This window comes from Elgaria multicarinata, chromosome 1 (assembly GCF_023053635.1).
Source record: "Elgaria multicarinata webbii isolate HBS135686 ecotype San Diego chromosome 1, rElgMul1.1.pri, whole genome shotgun sequence".
In the NCBI taxonomy this organism is placed as follows: domain Eukaryota; kingdom Metazoa; phylum Chordata; class Lepidosauria; order Squamata; family Anguidae; genus Elgaria; species Elgaria multicarinata.
In genome coordinates, this window is record NC_086171.1 from 51,051,308 (window position 1) to 51,072,568 (window position 21,261).

Consider the following 21,261-nt stretch of genomic DNA (forward strand, 5'->3'; position numbering starts at 1 on the left):
GCTCTCATTCATGCCAAGGAGACTTACTTCCAAATAAATGTGCTTAGCATTCTCATCACAATGCTGTATATTTTAATCTGTAATATTGGCACACTTGTATTCCATTAGTGGTTTGCTTTAAACCGGGGTGGTGGTGGTGATGGCCTTCAAGATTTTGTTGAATTGCAACTCCCATCGTTCAGCATAGGCAATGGTGAGAGGTGATGGGAATTGCAGTCCCGAACCCTACTTTAAGCCAATGAATTAATATGCTTTTTCTAATAGTGGAGTTTTCAAATAATATGTTATTTTGAACATCTGAATAAACCTCTTGAATGTATTGCTAAGTACACACACACACACACACACACACACACACACACACACACACACTATTGGTCAACAACTGATTATAGTAGGGCAGCTTTTCACAACCTGGTACTCCTCCTGATATTTAGGATGAACTGCCAGCATTCCTGACCATTGGCCATGCTGGCTGGAGCTGATGGGAGCAGAACTTCAAAACATCTGGAGATGACAGGGTTGGGGAAGGCTGTACTAGAGGACCAGTAGAAGAAGGGTGTATTGTGCTGAGCTCCCAATGCATATTTACCTCAATAGGCTTGTCCACAAATGCCACAAGATGCCATAGATGCTTCTACCTCCTCACTCTTCCTTCACCTCAAGCAGGGCTGGATTTATGTACAAGCTAAACGAGCGACAACTTAGGGCCTCACATTACAAGGGGCCTCGCATTAGAAAGAAAGAAACAAAAGTGTTTACAACATTCATTGCCACTGGGAAACCATAAACATCATACAAAATGAAGACCTCTTCAGAAGGGGAATAGCGTAGTTTTTGACAAATTCCTAAAGAATGTGCACACATATAACTTGCATTTTTAATACCTATATTACATGACTATCAAATTCCATTTAATTGCACAGGCTGTATTTTTCATTTAAACTTTTTATTATTTTTTTAAGAGGGAAGGGCCTCACTCATGTTATAGCTTAGGGCCACAACAAGTTTAAATCCAGCCCTGACCTCAAGGCTGGCAAACCAACACAGGTAGGTGGATGTTGTGACACAGTGGCTGCCATTTCCTCATTCCTAGCTTACAACAAAGATCAAAGGTTAAAACCAGCACTTTAAATGGACCCTGAAAATGGACTGGGAGCCAGTGCATCTGGTAAAGCACTAGCACAATATGATTAAAACACCTAGTCCCAGTTAGTAATTGCGTATTTAGTTTTGGTCAATACTGTATGTATGCAATCCTATGCACACTATCTGGAAGTAAATTCCTCTGAAAACTGTAGGGCTTTCTTCTTAGTAAAGCTTCCTAGATTTCTCTGCATATGTGATATATGGCTTTAAATGATGAAAGATTTTCAATAGGAGTATGCAAAAGGTTGATATACTCAGAGTGGACCCATTGTAATAAGGAATTAAGTTGATCAGAACAACTAAAAGCCTGGGTCTAACCAATATACCTAGTTATGGCGTAGTTTGTTTCCCAGCTATTCAATGTAGGTCTTACATTTAAGATGAGAGCAGATATCTTGTTCTATTTAAGAACCTGCATGTGGGAATGACATGAAAATCCTGACTACACAGAATGGCATTTCCCATTTCTCATTATAAAGGTGCATTAAACTAATACGAATAACTAACCCTTACAAATGAATGGTTTCCTGTTCTTTCCATTCGTCATGTACAATGCAACAATTACCACCACTCCTTTCCACTTTTACAAATTAGACTGCTTTTCCTTGTGTGTGATTTACCCAGTATCTTTCTGCTTTCTACTTCCTTTATTTAAACAAAAACTTTTGCCTTGCCTTCCTCTTTATTTTCTGTATGAAGCTGGAACCAGAACCCATTTCCTCCAATTCAAGAGAAATATTTTAAGTGGATTCCATAAGATTAGGCATGGTGTGTGGGTTGATGGAGGGTGGGGTAGCTACTAAAACAACAAATCTTTGCATTGCCTTTACAGCAATTAACAAGGTTTGAAAAGGTCAAGATTGGTTTAAAATATGACAGAAACATCAAGCCACTATGGATAATCATGCTAGTGGCTAAGCCTTTGCCAATCTGGTACCATCCAGAAGTTTTGGACTTCAATTCTTTCAGAATTTACCAGCATGCCCGATGATCAGGAATGCTGGGCATTGTAGTCCAAAACATCTGGAGAGGACCACGTTGGGGATGGTTGTGTTAGCCCTTTTCACACACAATGCGTGGAGGAGATAGTGGTGGTGGTGGGGACTGGACAGATAAGAACGTAGGAAGATCCGAACTGGATCATACCAAAGATCCATCATGTTCAGCATCACAGTGGCCCAGCCACATGAATTCATGATTCAGTTAGGTGTGATAAATCAAATACATAATTGCCCAAACATTCTGTAATTATTACTATTATTGTTGTTGCTGCTGTTATTACTTTTTAGATGCCTTTCTAAATGCAAAAGACTCGAGGTAACAACATTTAAAATAGCTACAACAATTATCCATTAAAATACAACCACCCCATAAAACGACAAAAACATTGGCGATGATCATAAACAATTCAACAGATGCATTAAACATCATCTGCCATCTAATGTTCTTTGGTAAAGAGGTTTATTATGTTATAGTTCACTGCTCCCTGAATTCAAGAACAATATATCCCATGTATCCGGCTGGATTTCTAAAACTGGATTCTACAGAGAACAAAATTAAGTGCACTGTTGTTAGTGTTATGTTAATATTGGTGAGTGATACTAAGAAGTGATGTGAAAAACAGATTTTGACAATTTTTTAGAGTGCGGCTTAGATTCAGATCATGTGATTCTCAATGAAATCAATAAGGCTTAATTTAGGTCATTACTAACTTGTCCCATTTATTCTCTAAGGGCGCATCCCCTCCAACTACAAGGTAAACCTACCCAATTTGGCTTCCATTGCCTTTTTTTTTTAACCTAGTAAAAAACGTAATTCTAAAACATTCTAAAATGATCTCCAGCTTTGTTAATATAAAAATTGTCTAGTTTCTCTCTGCTTCTGTTTTCTATCCACCAAGGAGCCTGTGTGTTTCATTTAAGGGTGGATCTGGTTCTGGGGTAACAGCTGGATTTTATATTTTCAAAAATGGGGGATCAACCATTCTTTGTTTATTTTCTTCTTCCTAGTAACCCTCTGAGAAGTCTCAGTGCAAATTGAAACCATCTTTTTTTCTAAGTAGAACCTAATTTGAATGTCTGCAGCCTTTCCCCACTTTCCATCTTAAGACACAAAAACAAAACACCCACACACCCACACACGAAGGTTGATTGAAATAAAAAGTCCAAGTTTCATATTAGTACAGTACTTTTATTAAGGCAACCAAATGATTCTCTCCCCATTGGACAAGCTTTGGAGATTTCCAGATCTCTTCATCAGGTAGGATGTATAAGAAGCAGACACTATGCGCCCCCTCCCCCAAACCTGCTGTTTGTAAGATTCTGCCTGATTATCAGATCTGGAGATCTCAAAAGCTTGTATTTTAAGACTGTAACCAAATGCAGACTCCATGATGAACTTCCGTCACCCACCCACCCAAACCCCTTTCACTCTCTGCTTTTGTTTTATTTACTTTCTTCCCTGATGTAGAGTTCTGGAGAATTCAAAACCTTGCACAGTACTGTGTGATCTATAGGGTAAGTTGGCATAATATAGATGTGTATGGATTTTAATGAGAACTAAGTTCAACTAACCTAGTCTGAAGGATCCAACACATTGCTTTTAATGGGATGATCTTTTCATGATGGGTGCATGTTTCATAATGATCACTACTTTTCTCATACCTGAAATGTTTGACTGGCTGTATTGACATATTTGCATTTGTATTCGCATATGATGAGGTTTGCACTCTGAAGTCCTCTTGTTCTTATTGTGGTGGTTTTAACAGGTAAAGGTGTGTCTTCCTGGCTGTGTTTTGAATAAACTCTTTCACACTACAGTTTTCTATGGGCTGTAGCTTAGTAGCAGAGCTATGCACTGCATGAGGTAGGTCCCAGTTTTAATCGCTGTCATCTCCAGGCAGGGCTGTGGGGGGGAAAAACCCTGTCTGAAACCCTGGAAAGCCACTGCCAGTCAATACTGAGGTAGTTGGACCAATGGTCTGACTTAGAGCATCTCTACATTAAGGGAAAACACACTGCTTATCTGGGGCTTTTGCTTCTTGGTTCTTTGGTGTGATTGTGATGGGCTGCATTACATGGGCGGAGAGGGGAGACTATGTGGTTTGAATTGAATACTTCCCCTCCATTCACTTCAATTGAGATAATGCCATCAAATGGCAGAAGATTCCGCTTTTCGAGAATATTACATTAAAAGTGGTTCTTTTTCATAGCGGGATTTCCAGGGGATACTGTGGAAGACAACCTGGTCATTGACAATGTCATGCAATGGACTCAAAAAGTTCTATGAGTGGCCAATCACAAGTGTGCAATAAATCGCTCATTTAGAGGAACCTTTAATATAATGCAGCTCCCCATTTTCCTATATCTGCTCAATGAACACATACCTCTTTTGCACTATTATTTTCTTTGTCAGTCTCTTCAATAATAAAGCTGATTTATTTTTTAAAATGCTTCCCTTGCCCTGCTGTGCTAAAATCTACACATGCATATGCCTTAGACATCCTCTTTTCCTCTGGTTTTGGCATTTCTAGCACCTGTTTAATAGTACTGCTTTGTGTATCTTTGGGGAAAACCACATGTAACATGGGATATCCATGATCAGATCTTTCTATATTTTTTTGTAAAATTTAAAAGCAGTAAAGTGCTGGGTGGGAGTAGGGGGTGGGAGATGTAGGACTTTTTTCTGTCTAAACCAGCATAGGATTGCGTCCTAAGTGTATCTTCTTCCCTTTCTTTTTCCTTTAATGGACAATCTCATTGTCTGCATCTGTTTTTGAAAAACTTCAACACTTTCTTTTGCATTGTTTGTATTATTTTTCAATCTTGCTTATAGAATGTTGTTTTTATCACTCTGCAGCCGTTCATATCCACCACCACCACCCCAGCTTTGGAAATTGGTCTTTGGTGTGTAATCACCCTTTTCTTCACAAAAATCGCAAGTGTTTTGAATAATTAGCTGCAGTTCTTCTAATTCAGACCTCTGCCAAATTATCATCTCAATATTCTAATATTTGCCCATATATTTATCCAGACTTTCCTGCCATCATTTTTCTTTCTCCACGTGAATCCACATTGTCCTTTTCTGATCCCAATACTGTCAACTTCATTTAGCACTCTGCACATGATCATAAATGCAGACATGTACCGCTTTGTCTGAACTGCTTTTCTAAAATTGGCAAGCTCTTCACAAAACAATATCAACCTTCTTTTTAGGTGGAAGATATTGTACAGTTAAACTTTGTACTGGAACAGTCTTTAATATTTGCTGATGTACATGCTCTTTTAAATATCTACCTTCTTCCTGGAAATCAACGAATGGTCAGCATAAATGGATTCTTCACATCCTTTTGACAGGCAAAAAACTGATATCACAACATTGGAAAGGTAAGTGTTCACCTCCTATAATGTGATGGATTGAGGACCTTACAATGCTTTCAATATCTGAACGGGTAGTGTAGAGACACCATCTTCAAATGGAGACTTATTTGGATATCTAATCTGCTTTTGTTGAAGCTTATGTATAATTACTAGAAAGTTGTATTTTCATACATATGCATTTCATATGTATGCATTGATATGGATATATACAAATATCTGTGTGTGTGCTTTTTATTTATTTATTTTGTTGTAGTGTCACAATGAAAAATAAATTTAAAAACATCTTCAATAACAGTCTCAGTATCAGGATTTGCCAACCTCCTGGGGATTGGGGCCATTCAACCATCTATTTGTTCATGTTCAGTTTTTACCTAGAGGCAGGCGGCTTGCAAGTTTCCCATCATTTAAACTTTCCCAGAATGACCCAGAGGAATGCTAAAATAGAGCATTATGGGAACTGTAAAAGGGTGGGTGGCTCACAGCTGCTGCTACCTACCACAGGGGGCAGGTGTCACTGATGTCAGGAGGGGCTCCAGATGGCATTTTGTCATCCCCCCCCCACCCCAAATCTAGAGTCAGCCCAGCCCTGATTAAATAACATCCTGTTTCATACAGGTTCTGGTTCCTTGGATTGAAAGAGCAGGATGTGAATGAAGCAAGCTAGCCTTGTGCTTGCATTTATTTATTTATTTAAGGATTTTTATGCCGCCATTCAGCCAAAAAAGGCTCTCACGGCGGCTTACAAAAGTATTTCTTGACAGTCCCTGCCCACAGGCTTACAATCTAAAAGACATGACACAAAAGGAAAGGGGATTGGGAGGGAGGAGGAGGAGGGGGAAAAGAAAAGCAAATTCAGGCACTACAATCTTAGTTGGAAAGTTCAGCAGTTACAGGTGACAGCAGGAGGGAGGGGGCTCTCAGCTGGAGCTGGACCCAGGCATGGTGGAGAGCTGCCTGGCTGCTGCTTCCTCCCTCACTGGTGGCCTCTGCAGTGGCAGTTGGTAGCAGGAGGGAGGGGGCTCTCAGCTGGAGCTGGACCCAGGCATGGTGGAGAGGTGCCTGGCTGCTGCTTTCTCCCTCACTGGTGGCCTCTCCAGAGATAGTTGGTAGCAGGACGGAGGGGGCTCTCAGCTGGAGCTGGACCCAGGCATGGTGGAGAGGTACCTGGCTGCTGCTTTCTCCCTCACTGGTGGCCTCTCCAGAGATAGTTGGTAGCAACAACTGTGGTTGTTGGTCTATGAATGCTCAGCCCATTAATTTTTCTGGTTTTGCTGGGTCTAGGGAGATGCAAAGCTCTGCCCCCCCCCATTACTCTTTTACTGCATACCTCAGGGGTTGCCTCTCATCAGATGAGCCCCACTCCTGCCATCTCCTTCTGCATACTGGAACCAATTTCACTGATAGAGGAAAGATAAATTGTGTTGTCTGTCTAAAGGCACTCAGGGTGGATGAACCAACCCACCATTTTAAAATCAAAGCATTGCACATCTGCTTTGAAAACCCACTTTGATTTTATGCTTGCCTCACAATTATATAGTACAACAATGTTGACATCAATTCAGACAGGCTTACCAGCAAATTGCTGGAAGTCCCAATGAATGAAAATAACCACTAAGTTAAAAAAAAAAAAAAGGAAATCTGGGACACAAATATCCTGTTATTGAATGACAGAGTATTCTTACTTAACAGTACTGGTACACAAATGATACATGAAGGACATGTATAAACTTACGGGGCAAAGGGTTCACCCTTACAATGGGATTACTTTAAAGGGTTCACTGAGAGCTTGTGATGCTGAACCAGCACATAATCAAGAATTAGGAATCACAGTAAACTCCCTCACAAGGCTGTTGTGAGAATGAATAGGAATTTTACAACACTGCGTACAGTGGGAAGCACTGTAGAAATGACCAACAATACTCAGTGGCCTGGAAAATCCTACAAACATTTGCATTTGAACTAGCTAGGCTGCATGAAACATTACTTACCCAGGTCAAACCCTTTTAAGTAAGGATCTTTCTATTGCACACACTAATTGCTCCACTAAAGCGATATAGTTACAGCTTAATTAAAAGCTATCTTATCAGTTGCTGAGAATGAGTTCAGCTAAGAACGAGCACAAAAGGATCTTAGAAAACTTGGAAAGCTGATACCATGTTATTCAATTTTATCTGCAAAATCAACTCAAGTCTAGCTCTAGGCTGCCAACTGTGTATGGTTTATAGGACTGTTCTTCTCAACTAATTCTACTGCATGATCATGAGATTTAAGCTGCTGAAATGGAATCTCTGATCTTTATACAAGGGGGGGGGGCAGCTTCTAAATAGAGGACCCCTAGCGCTACCAATCAGAAGACATTGTGCAGCTATTCCATTTTTTTTCCTCCTTACCAGATTTTCTGAGGTAAGAAAAAAGTTGGGAGAAGCAGTGGGAAAACACAAGAAGGTTACAAGTGGACTCCCTACAAAATTCCATAAATGAGGCAGGGTGATGATAAATGCTTTGTCTAGAATACAGCATGCAACATTTTGCACTGTTTGGGCTGAACGTCTAGTGTATAACATTAGCACAGTAACTAATTTTGACTTTTGCATACTGCATCATACTTTCCAAGCACTATTGGGAAATGCAATACTCTTGTCATGTATGACCCTTTAAAGGTTAACATTATTTGTTGATCAACAAACCACCCTTGCTGGGTGCAGATGACACAATAATCTAAAAAGCGGGGTTCAGTTATGGAATGGGTGCCCATGGGCACCCAGCACATGCAACAAACCATAGTGGTTTATTTAAGCCACTGTGGGTCAAAATGATCTTAAGAGCCAGGTCAGACCCTGTTAGTCACAGGATTCATATTGCTGTCAAAGAGGAGATGGCTACTTCCCACTAACTCATCTGTTTCTTTGACAACAAATGTAATTAAAGGCACATCCTAGATCTACACTACTGCTTTATGGTGGTATTGAAGTGCACTGATAACTGTTGGGGCTCAATCCGTATTCCATATATCACTTTCATAGTGTTATTTCCTGCTTTTTTATTCCACATTCATAAATGATTTGACACAATATGTAGATCCGGCCAAGGAAAAGTCCTACAACTCCCACCATTCCCCCATCTAGCATGCTGGAGTTATAGGACTTTTTCTTTCTATGCATGCATAGGATTGTGCCCTAAAGGATTAAAGTAAAACATTCTGTGCATGTGCACTGCAAATGGCACTTTTTCATTTCTTTTAGAAATTAAAAGGTAATAGTAGCCAACACCTGAGCATCCATAAAGATGGCAGTGTTTCGCTGCTTAGTAGTCGTAGTCAATCTCAGTTTAAATTACAAATGTGTGTTGTTGGATCATTGTCAGGTCTGGGTATGGATTACAAACATACTAGATTTGACTTTGGAACCAACTAATTTTGACAGCATCACTAGTGAAAACACAGCATAAAAATATAGGAGGAAAGTGAACATTAAAATACATCCACATCCATCCTGAAGAGGGATAGATATGCATTCATTGTTTGCTTATTTCTTGAAGATTGCACACGGTAGTGTCTCCATCCAGTGTTGGTCCTCTGCCTGTCCCCAAATACACACACCATAATCTAGAAGAAACACAGGATCAGCATGGGCATTGAAGCTCACATAGCCAGAGTACCAATATAATAGTGCCAAAAAAGGTACTTCTTGAAACAAAGGTATAGTGAATAAAACTTTTTTTCACTTCTCCTTCTACCCTTTAGTGAGTTTTTAAAAATTGTGTTTGATTTGCATTTTGCAGTAGATTGTTAAAACAATTGGGAGTTGAAGAGCCTTGCCAATCACAATTTGTAGGTCTGTGTTGGACTGTTAGAAACCCTGAGCTGTAGTAGCTTAGATGTAGATAGTGGAGGATGGTGGTTCTGGTTTAATGTTTTTAGCTGTGTGGATTATTTATTGTTTTATACTGTTTGACTTTATCTGTATGCCACCCTGAGATCCCAATGATATAGGGTGGAACACAAATGTTTTAATAAATAAAGTTCAGTGGAGCTGTGAATCTATTCTAGGTTTCAGTTAGAACCAGCCAAAACTCTAAATGAGCTATCAAAGGTGCTGAATCTATTTTGGGGATAGTGTTCAGGGCCTTGAACACCCCCTTTAGTGTCCTGGCTGGTTCTGACTGGAACCCAAAATGGATTTACAGCCCCACCAAAATCAGACCCCCCAGCCTCCAGTGGATGTAGATTTGTATCTGTGTATGAAAGTCATCCTAATTAATGTTTCATGGGATGAAGTATGTAACTGATGCCACTACCCTGAGCAAACATTTAGCATCTAGCTCCAGTTTGTGGTCCTTGGGGTTCTAGTAAAAATTAGGCATGTGCTCTGCTCCGATTAGAAGCGCAGAAGCAGGAGCGAATTGGCCTGCTCCGCCTTGCCCAGAGGCAGAGTAGAAGCGGACCGCGGACCCCTAGAAGCAAGGCGAAGAGAAGCGCCCATTTTTGGAGCGCTCCAGTTTCCGCGGTCCGCTTCTATCGCCATCTTGAAACATTTCGCCCATAGGATTGCATTGCGGAAAAGAAAGGGGGATAACTGTGTTGTTTTTGAAGCTATCTTTCTGAAAATTCTTGTGCTTGGAGAGTCGTGGATGGGGGTCATTTTGAGACTACTCTCAGCTCTCTGCGTGGTGCAGGTCGCGCGCTAGAATTTTTTTAAAAACTGGCGGGAAAAACCTTTTTCGAAGAGCTGAGGGGCAGAGTCAACTCCCGGTCATGATCACATGATCCCAAAGTTGGAGGAGGAGATAGGCAAAATGGGTAACTTGGGATTCTGGGAACTTCTATTTTCCCAGTGTTTTTTAAAACAGTAGCCCCACCAAATGCACAAACACAACCTGTGAAATCATATACTAAGCCAATAATAAGAGATAGAAACACAGCACTGCTACCCACCCTAACTTTGGGGAACAACTGAAAAGATGTGGTGCAAGGGGATGAGCTCCCCTAGGGCATCCCATGTGGACGTGCCCTCACTCTCTCCTGTACTTGGAGGGCCATCAGAGCCTTCCAAAGAGAGTAACCCGGTGGAGCAATGCCTATCATGAGTTGAAGTGAGAGTTCTATTCCTCAGAGCTCTCGTGGTGGAGCAATGCCTATCATGAGTTGAAGTGACAGTTCTACTCCTCAGCTCTCGTGGTGAAGCAATGGCTTTCATGAGTTGAACTGGCAGCTGCTTCCCCCTCCCCTGGGCACGTCCCCCTATTGCTGGTAAAAGACAGATATAGCCTTTTTAAAAAAGTTCTTCTTGTTGTTTATTCAGTAACACTGCTGCTTTTAATTCCACCCCTCCTTTGTTTATTTATTTATTTATTCCATTTTATATGCATTACTGGCTTATCCTTGGCTCACTTCCTTATGCCCCCAGAAATGTCTGCTGCCTGCCTGCCTGCCTTCCCTCTCTCCTCCCCTGCCCGCCTTGCAGGGATGTTGTGTGTGTCTGACTTTGACTAAGGGGAGAAGTCCTTCCTGCGCTCACTTGGAGTTTTGGAAGTTCCAAATCCATTTTTCAAGTGTGGAAGAAGATTCATATTAGGTTGATGATCTCTACTCCCCAATTCATGGCATGTTGGGATTTCCTTTGAAATGGCCCCATTGAGATGTCTGCAGGTTTAAGCCCCGCCAAAAAACAGGGGATGATGGGACTGCCTTGAGTCTGTGTGTGTGTGTGTGTCCCTGGATAAGCTATCATGGTGGCGAGTTTGAGGTTTCTAACGTGCAAATTGACGGAGCTATGGAAAGGGGTGTGAATATCGTGCCCGATTTTCACAAATTCCCCAAAAATCAGGGGATGATGGGATTGGCTTGAAACTTAGCGTGCGTGTGTATACCTCCATGAGGTTTCATGGTGCCAAACTTGAGGTTTCTAACTTTCACAGAAAAAAAGTTGTATACTTTTTTAGCTTAATACAAGCCTATGGGGGGGGGGGGAAACGGAGCTCCGATCCGGATCCGGAGCTCCGCAGCGGAGCGGAGTGGACATGGGCGGAGCGGGGGCGGAGCGAAGCGGGCCGATCCAAAAATCGCAGATCTGGAAGTGAAGCGGAGCGGGGGGTCCGTGCACACCCCTAGTAAAAAGCAAAGAAGATTCCGCACATCTGATGTCTTCCCTCTTCAGCACTAGAGTGTTTTAAAATCGTTGGGCAGGGCAGTCATGCATGCGCTTCTCCATTTGATCCTCACCACAACTCCATGAGATCGATTAGTCTGAGAGATAGTGACCTGGTTCACTCATATTGGCAATTCCTGGGTTCTTTGAAAACCTGGCTAGTCAAAGGTAGAGGCAGCAAGAATATGGCAGATTACATGTCAATCCTCAAAAAATCTTGAAGATCCTGAGCTTCTCAGACCTCATTATATTAGTAATAATAATATGCTTTTATTGGTTTGACAAGTAAATTGCTAACAAATTAGCAAACCAAGGTAAGGGTCACTTTAGTTTTCCCTCCAGACTGCATTGTGGGACTCATAGATATTAGCAATTTTGGAAACATGAATAGATGACATTTGCTGTATCTTTAACCATAATGTACAAATGCACTTATGGAACCCTTAAAAAAAGGGGGGGGGGGAGACTGAGAAATGGCATCTGCTGGTTCTTAAAAAAGGGAAGCTGTCTGCTAAAATTTCAGTAAGTCCTAGAATAGAATCTTTAAAAAAAAACTATGAGGCATGTAATTTCATGTACAGCAGTCATGACCTTAGTTTACAAACAGGTTTTTCATTCTGCTTTTTGCTCTCATTAAGAATGTTTTAAATCTCCTTCTTATGAACCGGCCTCAAGCTAAGGAGGAGCCTTCCTTCATTTACTGACACACTTTTTGTTAATTTTTCTTTTGAGCTTCAAGTTTCCTTTGACATACTGAACCACAAAATAGTTAAATTATGTAGCTGCAAACTATATGTAATTTCTAAACACGGTGGATAAAAGTAAGCTTTTTTTAAAAAAAATCTGGTTTTTAATTTAATCTGATTTTAACAAACTTTTCAGTTATATTAAGGCTGCAATTCTATATTTTATGACCTGGGTTAAGTTCCATCGAACTCTGTAAATTCCTTGTAAGTAAACTTGCTTTAGTATCCTACTTATGTATAGACAGAGGAAATCCTTAATTTTGTAATTGCTCCCCTAAGCTAATATAAATTCTGCAATGCAATCGGCACTTGTGTTTTGATGACCCAAAATTTGCAAATATTTATTATAGCAACTAGTATGAATGATTATTTCAAAAATAGATGAATTAGGAACATAGGAAGCTAGCTTTCACCCAAGTCAAAACATTAGCTTATCTAGCTCAATATTGTTTACACTGATTGACAGTGGCTCTCTGAGATTTCAGACACTATAGGAGTCTTTCCTGCCGTACCTGGAAGTGTCAGGGAGTGAATCTTGGACTTTTTACAAACTTACAGACCTTATATCTACAGCCCAATTAGATAGCCGGAAATTTCATTTAAATCAGTCCCTTTTCCTGATGATTTAAATCAATTGTTTGAATGAACTTGAACTAAATCACCCTACCAGGGGGCTGTCTATACACACACTCAAAGCCCTGTGGTGGCTGAAAATCTGCACTGCGGCAGTTATATGACGCAGCTGCAGATTCAAAGTTGGGGACTTGCCCAACATTTTCAGTGGGAGTGAGGTCACCCTGCTTCTTCTGCCATCTGACCTCGCTCCGTGGCCAATCTGGGGGGTAGTCCTGGCAGAAGGTCACTGGCAACTGTTCACCCAAAACCAGGAAGAGGTTGTGTGGCGGGCAGTACCTGGATGACTGGTAGAAACCCTGTGCTCCCTCCATGGTATGGGGATTACCCAACGCAACCCTGAGTAGGTGAAACCAGAGGGTTTTGGGGAAAGGCAGCGCCAGCTCAGCTCTGTGAAGACAGCCCCTAGGTTTCTGAAAAACTTTGTTAGAGCAATAGACAATGGAACCAGTTACCTAGGGAGGTAGTGGGCTCTCCCACATTAGAGGTAGTCAAGATGCATCTGAACAGCCATCTGTCAGGTATGCTTTAATGTGGATTCCTGCATTGAGAAAGTGGTTGGACGCAATGGCTATATCCCTTCCAATTCTACTATTCTATGAAACCTCAGCTTGAACAATTAAATTTAATGAAGATGTCCTTTTATCCACTTATTGATGTTAATGGGCATTAACCATGTGGATACCTTTTCTGCAATCATTTACCAATTTGTCAAAGCACGTTTGAGAACTTCAACTGAATGCTCTGCCTCCTAATCCTGAATAGAAAGCCTGGCTGCGATTACTTCCTGGAGAGGAAAATATGTCCTGTGCATGATCACACTTCTCTATGTCCACAGGGAACAATAGTTCTGACTTAAGAGAGATTATGGTCTCAGGGTCTCACTTAGGAAACGTATTTGGGAACTTATCACAAGTGGATCTTAATTCAAATTAAGCATTGACGTTTTCAGCTACAAAAAAACAGGCAGCACCAAACCAGTTCATGAATGAATGAATTTTATTTATGGTCACAAGAACAGCAAAACAACACAACAATATGAGCACATATAATATTCCCAAACCGACGGAATAAAATGGGACTATGAATAAAACAACATATGATAACAATTAATTAGTACATGTCCCACATATTTTAAGAGATTAAAACATTATCACAATCAGATGATATCATCCCACGCCGACAAGCAATTGCAGCAGCACAAAATTTAGCCATCTTGGAGGTTATCTGAGAGTTCTGATCAGCCAAAAGATAGTCTGTACAGTTCATGGTATTTGTAAGTTATATTTGTATCCTGTCCTTCTTCCATGGAGTTCAAATATCATCCACAAGATTTCCATGTAGACTCCCATGCCTACATCTGCTTGATTTAGCAATGGAACTCTATTGGGCACCCCCAAACCATTATCTGCACTGAATTTAAGGATTATGGGGGAAAAATCTCCCCAGTTGAAAACCATCCTATAAGATAGGACTCCTATAGGAGCAACTTGTAGTCCTCCAGGTATCTTGGCCTACATATTGCACACCCCTGCTGTAGGATATATATACAACATTCTACCTGGTTTCAATGTATCCAGAAGCAAAGCCTAATTTTCACATCAACAGTGTAGTATTATACATATTTACTCAGTCAGAAGTACCACTGAGTTCTATGGGGCTTACTCCCAACTGTGCGCACTGTGTGCACAATGAAGTCATTTTACACTGCTATTTTAAATGGTTTATTAGTATTATTTTTACTCTGACCAAACAATGGCATGTGATAATTTATGACTGCATGGTAGCTATCAGATTTACCATATATGGCATATTCTGAAGAAAAATTCAACATGCAAAAATGACACAGAAAAGATATGTTATGGTGATTTTACCCTGTCAAAAATGCATGTGAGAATTGGATTATTGAAAAATTGCCTGCTGGAGCAGGGATATTGCTCTTTTATAGCATGAGATACCAATGTGAATATAAACCTGGGCCAAAAATTGAAAATAAGTTCTGAGGCTCAGCTGTGGTGAACCATTGCCTAAATTAAGCCTTCAAACTTCATTCTTGTGAATAAACTGCATGGCGTTCATCTTGACCTTCCTAAAGTGAATAATTCTATTAAAGAATACGAGCAATGTTGGAGGTAAACAATTAATGTACGTTTTTACTGTAACCAAGGACTTCTTGGCTTGCATAAAATGATGATTTAACAATAGTAGCAGTCTATTGCTTTACTAACAAACTCTTTATAATACAATATAATCTAGTTTTATGTGTATTGGAAATTCTACCACAGATGTATATACATAATACATTACTCCCTAAGATATTTGCTGTATAGACCAATATTGTGTGCCTTATCATCATCTCTCTCCTCCTGCCCCCCCAAACTTTGAAAATTAGCTGTTGAATAAAACTGCAGCATCACTTGCTTTGACAAAGAATAAGATTTCAATGGGCCCCAGAGACATCCACTGTGGCAGTTGCTGTGTAGCAGTGGCATCTTGGGACTGCACTTTGTATGGATTATCTGCTGGTAATATCACTGAAATATCTATGCAATGTTATTTTAATGCTGTTTGTTTCCTATGGATCAAATAATCCCCACCCTAATGATTTATCTGTGGACAAAAGCAGATCCTAAAATTCAGCCATTTTTTAAAAAACAAATCATAGCAGATGGGGAACTTGAAGGCTGAAGCTCATTGGATGACACTGGACTAGCCCAGGGGTGCACAACCTCTTTCAGCCTGGATTCCATTTTGGAGAATCTCTCAGGGGGCTGCATTCTAGTAGTGGGAGGACCTGAAGGAAAAATGCTGGCAAAGCAGGCATGCATATCCCTGCTAAGGAAAGTAAGCTGGCTGATCAGCAGAGTCAGGAGTCGAGGTATGAGGGCGGATCAAGTGGCAGCTTCTACTTGGGCCTACACGGCCGGCAACAAGCAGGATACCTTTGTAGGGGGGCAGCTTCACTCTTCCCCTCCTCCTCCGTCTGCTACACCCACTTCCTTCCATGCAATGGTAAGGCTGGCCCTGTGCCTTCGAGAAGGCAGCCACAAGCCCGCCCACGAGGCTCCTTCTCTGAAAGTGGAGGAGGATGACAAGGACCAGCCAACAATGAAAGCGATTGCGCAGGTGTGCTGAAGAACAGCATCAACAAGAGCTGTTAACACTTGCCTTGCTGTGCCGAGGCTGCCTTGCCCAGGACAATCAGGTGAGCCCTCCTGGAAGAAGTGGGGGGAGGGGGGAAGCACAGATTTGCTGCTCTTTACACTCCCTGCCGCCTCATGTGGGAGCTTCCTCCTGCTTCACATAAGGCTGGCTCTGCTAAGAGGACTGATGGGTAGAGGGACCTGATGGCATCAAAGTGGGAGCACTAATTCTGGGAGCATTTTAAACATTTAGAGAAGAGGCATATACTTAATTGGGAACTTGGTCCCCAGCCAAAAGGCTGTCCAAACTCTTTTGTAAGTTGGCTGTGCAGCAGCTGACTGTGATGTCACTGCCTGGAACAGTGGAAGGAGTCTGTGTGGGAAGAACATCATCTCCCAAAACAGACACTCATGGGAAAGGGAGACAGAAGTTTTATCTTGCAATGGTATTTAACTGACATCTTGAACTTAGGAAACAATGCAATAAATTTTTTAAAATTATGTCATTATAATTAAGACATTGAATTGGTAATGTAATGTGTATATACTGCATATATAAACCCAGGAACACCTGTAGAAAAAACTTACGGTATGTTGTTAAAATGCTTGATTTTTTTGCATAGAAGGGTAAAATTCAAGACTCTGTTCACCCATTTAGCTCCCTGGGCAAGTCACTAGCTCTCAATCCACCCTAGAATTATCACGTCCCTGTGCTATTAAAATTATGAATATTAAATGGATACATAGTTGTTTCATTAAATAGTTGTTTATCTCCACATGACCCAGCTATCAGTTCCCTTCCTCTTACTTAATCCAAGTATATGATTCAAGTATCATTCACTTCACTGTTCCCTGCCAGAAGGAACACCTATAATAAGAAAGTTGAAACCAAAAACAAGTGTCTGAGTTGTGCTTTCCCCCCTCTTCCCTCTTTGTTTTGTGTTGCATGTTTTAGATTGTTAGCTTGAGGCCAGGGACTTTCTCATTATTAAGCTTGGTAAGCCCTCTGGGAGACTTTTTTTGGGTGAAAAATACTGCAAATAAATAAAATCTCTTGATTAGTAAATGCATTTTTGGAAATGCAAGGGGTGGGATGAAATTAGGAACCATGAGAGGGAGTATGGGGGTGGTCATATTTAAGTGGAAGAACATGTGCTTTACATGCAGGAGATTCAATTTCATTCATTTAGGGAAGGCCTGAAGGCCGCATGAGATGCTAGGTGGTGGACGGGGGTGGGTGAGTATACACGCATGTATGCACACATAAAAGCATGCACACAAGGGGAGTGGAATTATTGGGATAGAGAAGCTAAAGCAAAACCCCTCCAAACTACTCTGATTGTGATTGCAACGCAGCAATTTTGGCTTCTTTAGGGTTGCTGTGGGAGGGCAAGGTTAAAGCCTGCTCCACCACCCAGTGACCTCGGTCCATGTTGCTTTGGGGTCACTGAGGAAGTGGGAGGCTACAGTATCCTTACAGGCTTCTTCCATTGCCACCATCAAGATTATACCTCACCACATAGCCCCTCCACTCTAAGAGCTTGTCTACATGAGTGATTTATTGCATGCTCATGATTGGCCACTCATGTAAGTTTGTGGGTCCTTTACATGATGCCATCAACCTCCAAGATGTTTTCTACGCCCTCCCCCATAACCTTGCTTTTAAAAAGACTAGAGATGATGCACTATTTAAAATTATCGCAGGATATCACGGACCACTAGATGCTGTTTCAGTTAACTTTACGGAGCATTGCCAAGAGGGGAAGTTTTCAATTATAAATCACGTGGTCGCAGTCTAAAACAACCAGTTAATGCAGAAAGACCCCAGAAGAAGAAAACATGGCAAAGGTGTGTTTCCCTCCCCCCACCCCAATGTAGAGTCACCCTAAGGCTACAATTCTATGTACACTTTCTTGGCTGTAAAATGCCAGTCACTGAACCCAGTGGTACTTCTGAGTATACTTGTATATAGGAACATGCTGTTAGGGGCCCAGGCAGGATCTACACTACTGCTTTAAAGCACTTTATAACAGTTTTGACAACTGTTGGGGCCCAGGACACACTCCATGTACCGTTTTCAAAACTGTTATAAAGCGCTTTAAAGCAGTAGTGTAGATTTGGTCTCATACATTCATCAATTACTCCAACTTCAAAGGGAGCAGATATGTTTAAAGGCAGCTGTTTTATTACAGCACTAATCAGTGTACCTTCCAATGCTCATTGAACTGTACAAAGTGCTGCACATAGTTGTTGCTTTTCAAGAACTCTGTTGGGTGGGTCAGTTTGATTCTCATTTTCAAGGAAGAAAACTAAGCCGGAGCTGACTTATTCGGGGCAACACACAGAGTAATTTTTCTGGCCAAGAAGGGATGCATGATTGAACTAAACATTGGTATGTCAAGAAAGCCAAACTGCCTCTCTCATTTGCACATACCGTGCTTTCATTGCACCATCGCCATCCCTCATTCATGGAATACAGGGGTTCTAGACGTCATCCTCTTCCTGTCATAACCCGACCCATGTTTTCCTACAGCTTCTTCTGCCTTTTTTTACCGCAGAAAATCTGCTAAGAAGAAAAAGAGGAAGAGCACTCATGTCCTGCCTGTGGGTTTCCTGTGGGCCGCTGGTTGGCCACCGTGTGAACAGAACACGCTGATCCAGCATCGCTCCTCTTATGTTCTTAGGAGCTACACGGGGCCTCCTGAGTACGAGTGCAAGGAGTCAAACCCTTCATCTGGAAGCACCTCAGTGACGCTGCTTCCAGACAAAGGGCTCCTAGGCTACCAATTAAAAGGCATTGGGCGGATATTCTGTCTTCTCCTTTTGGTGCTACTAGGAGAGGTTTTAACCGTGGAAGAACCTTTTAAGCGGGGCGGGGCGGGGCGGGTGTTTCCAGGCGTCTTCGTCACCTTCCATTTTTGTAACCCTCCTTTGCTTTTTTTTTTTTTTTTTGCCCCTCTCCTCAATTCCTCCCGCGCTGCTCAATTTTGGGCGCGTGAACCCAGAACTAAAGTTCTTTCAGTGGGACTTTTACTTGTTCGTAGGACGGAGCGGATCCGTGGGAGTGGACAGCTTTCGCGTGAAGGGGTTCCCTTTGAGGGAAGAAGGAGGTCGCCTTGTAATCTGTTTCACCCTCCGAAAATCCCCCTCTTCTCTCCCACCCACACATCCGCCCTCCTCAGAAGAGACGAGAGAAAGCGGCCCAGCCTCACTTCTCTCCCCGCCGCTCGCTCAGCCGAGAGGAGGACCCGCATTCTCACGCCGATTGGCCAGGAACGCTGCCAATCGGACAGCGGAGGGGCGTGGCTAGGCCCGAGCCGGCTCGGCTCCGGCGAGAGCAAAAGCGGCGGGCCAGGGGGAGCCTCGTTGCTGCCGCCGCCAACAGAAGGAGCCGCGTTTCCCTGCTCTCCCTCCGCCGCCTTGTGCAGCGACCCCCCCCCCACCCCGCAATCCCCTCTCAAGCCCTGTCCGCCCTTCAGCGCGCCATGGAGGAGGAGCGGGCAGGGGAGCAGATGAAACCGCTACTCACAACGGTAATTAAGCGAGGGGCGGCGGCGGGGCGAAAGTTGGGGATACAAAAGGGAGGCGTCGCCCCTCCTCTTTCCCTCTTCGCTGGGGCTCGAGGGTCGATGCCCCTCTTTCTCTCTCTCTCTCTCTCTCTCTCTCTCTCTGAGGAAGCGCCGCCGCCGTTGGCGGGCACTTAATGCCTGAGGAGACGACACAAAGACAGGCGCTCATTCTTCCGGTCTTTCTCTCCCCCTCTCTCTCTCGCACACACACAGGTGTCAGTCCCGAGAGCATGTGAGCGGTTTAGGAGAGATCTCCCCTTCCCCGTGGTAGCCCCTCCCCGCCGAGCACGAAGCCAAGAGAGAATAAAGCTGCTGTCAATTCACCCGTGGATGGATTGTGTGTGTGGCGGTGGTGGTGGGGGCTAAGAGAGTTGGCTGTTACTCGCTTTAATCCCCCCCCTCTTAGCTGAGTATTTCTCGTCAGCATCTTCATAATCCCCCAGTTGCTCTCTTAGCGTGTGGGAGGGAAGGAGGGGGTGTATTTAGAGGTGTTCGTCTTCTCCCTCTCGGGGCAACGGCTCTTGCTAGTAGTAGCTCCCTGCTTTTGTTCACGCAGGGCTCTTGATACGGTAAGGGCAGGCCAGAGAGGAAGCCGGGGCTCTTTGTTCCAAGCCTCGCTGCTTCTCTCTCGCTGTCTCCTCTCCCCCCCCCCCCCGCTCTCCTCCCATTCCCACATCAGATTCTTTTGCACAGACTGCGAAGTGTCAAACAGGGTAAAGGGGATAGTGGGCAGGCTGTAAGATCGACTCTAGCTTCTCCCTTCGTAGAGACACATGGACATGTGTTGTGCGCACAGAGCACAACAGTGTAGGTGAATCTATGGAGGCAGCTGCTGTGGTGCCCCATGAGAGACCTCTCTTTCTCCCCTGTTCCTTACTTCTTTTGACTCTCCATGAGTGCAAACACATCGTTAGCCTCTTTTGTCCTCAAGATTTTTCAGTCCTAGAGAGAGCTCAAGGAAGTGGTGTGCTATTTCTAGGCCCTTTTCATTGCCTGTGTTTATGGAGGTGGGCAGAGAAGGATAACGTAACAGTGATTCACTTTGCTTCCTTTCAAGGCTAGGGATGAAATGAGGCAGACATGTCGCTTTTTAAGCGCTACCATATAAAAAAAAGTATTTTGCTGTTATTTCTTTCTTCTCTGTGTGGATGAGTTAATCAGGGTTTTTGTTGAGCGGTTCTATGACTTTGTCCTAATGCTAACCTTGGGATCATTACCAAGGTTCCTTGGGGCTATGTTATGGCAATTAATCTAGTGTAAAGTGTAGTTGTAGATAGGTGCTAGGTGTTGGAAAACTTTTCTGCTGGCAAAAGAAGTTAAGTGAGTGAACACTCAACTATACAAGCTTTTCTTCATCATTTTTCTTGCTCCTTGAAGAGTGGCCTGTATTAACACCATGTAGTAAACAAGTTAATTATTAGACTTGATACACTTATTTAATATCTATACATTAAAAGATAATGTATGTTATTTTTTGGATTGGAGAAACTGTTCTT

At 42.5% G+C, this 21,261-nt stretch overlaps 1 protein-coding gene across 1 annotated transcript in view; it reads left to right on the forward strand.

The window, feature by feature from the left end:
- The first annotated feature begins 19,570 nt into the window (after nucleotides 1-19,570).
- The window catches only part of SLC4A7 (solute carrier family 4 member 7), an 88,633-nt gene continuing 86,942 nt past the window's right edge, over nucleotides 19,571-21,261 (forward strand). The window contains exon 1 of the mRNA XM_063128083.1: nucleotides 19,571-19,729. Coding sequence (XP_062984153.1) covers nucleotides 19,682-19,729 — 48 coding nt within the window. The 5' untranslated portion in view covers nucleotides 19,571-19,681. The remainder of the gene's footprint in view (nucleotides 19,730-21,261) is intronic.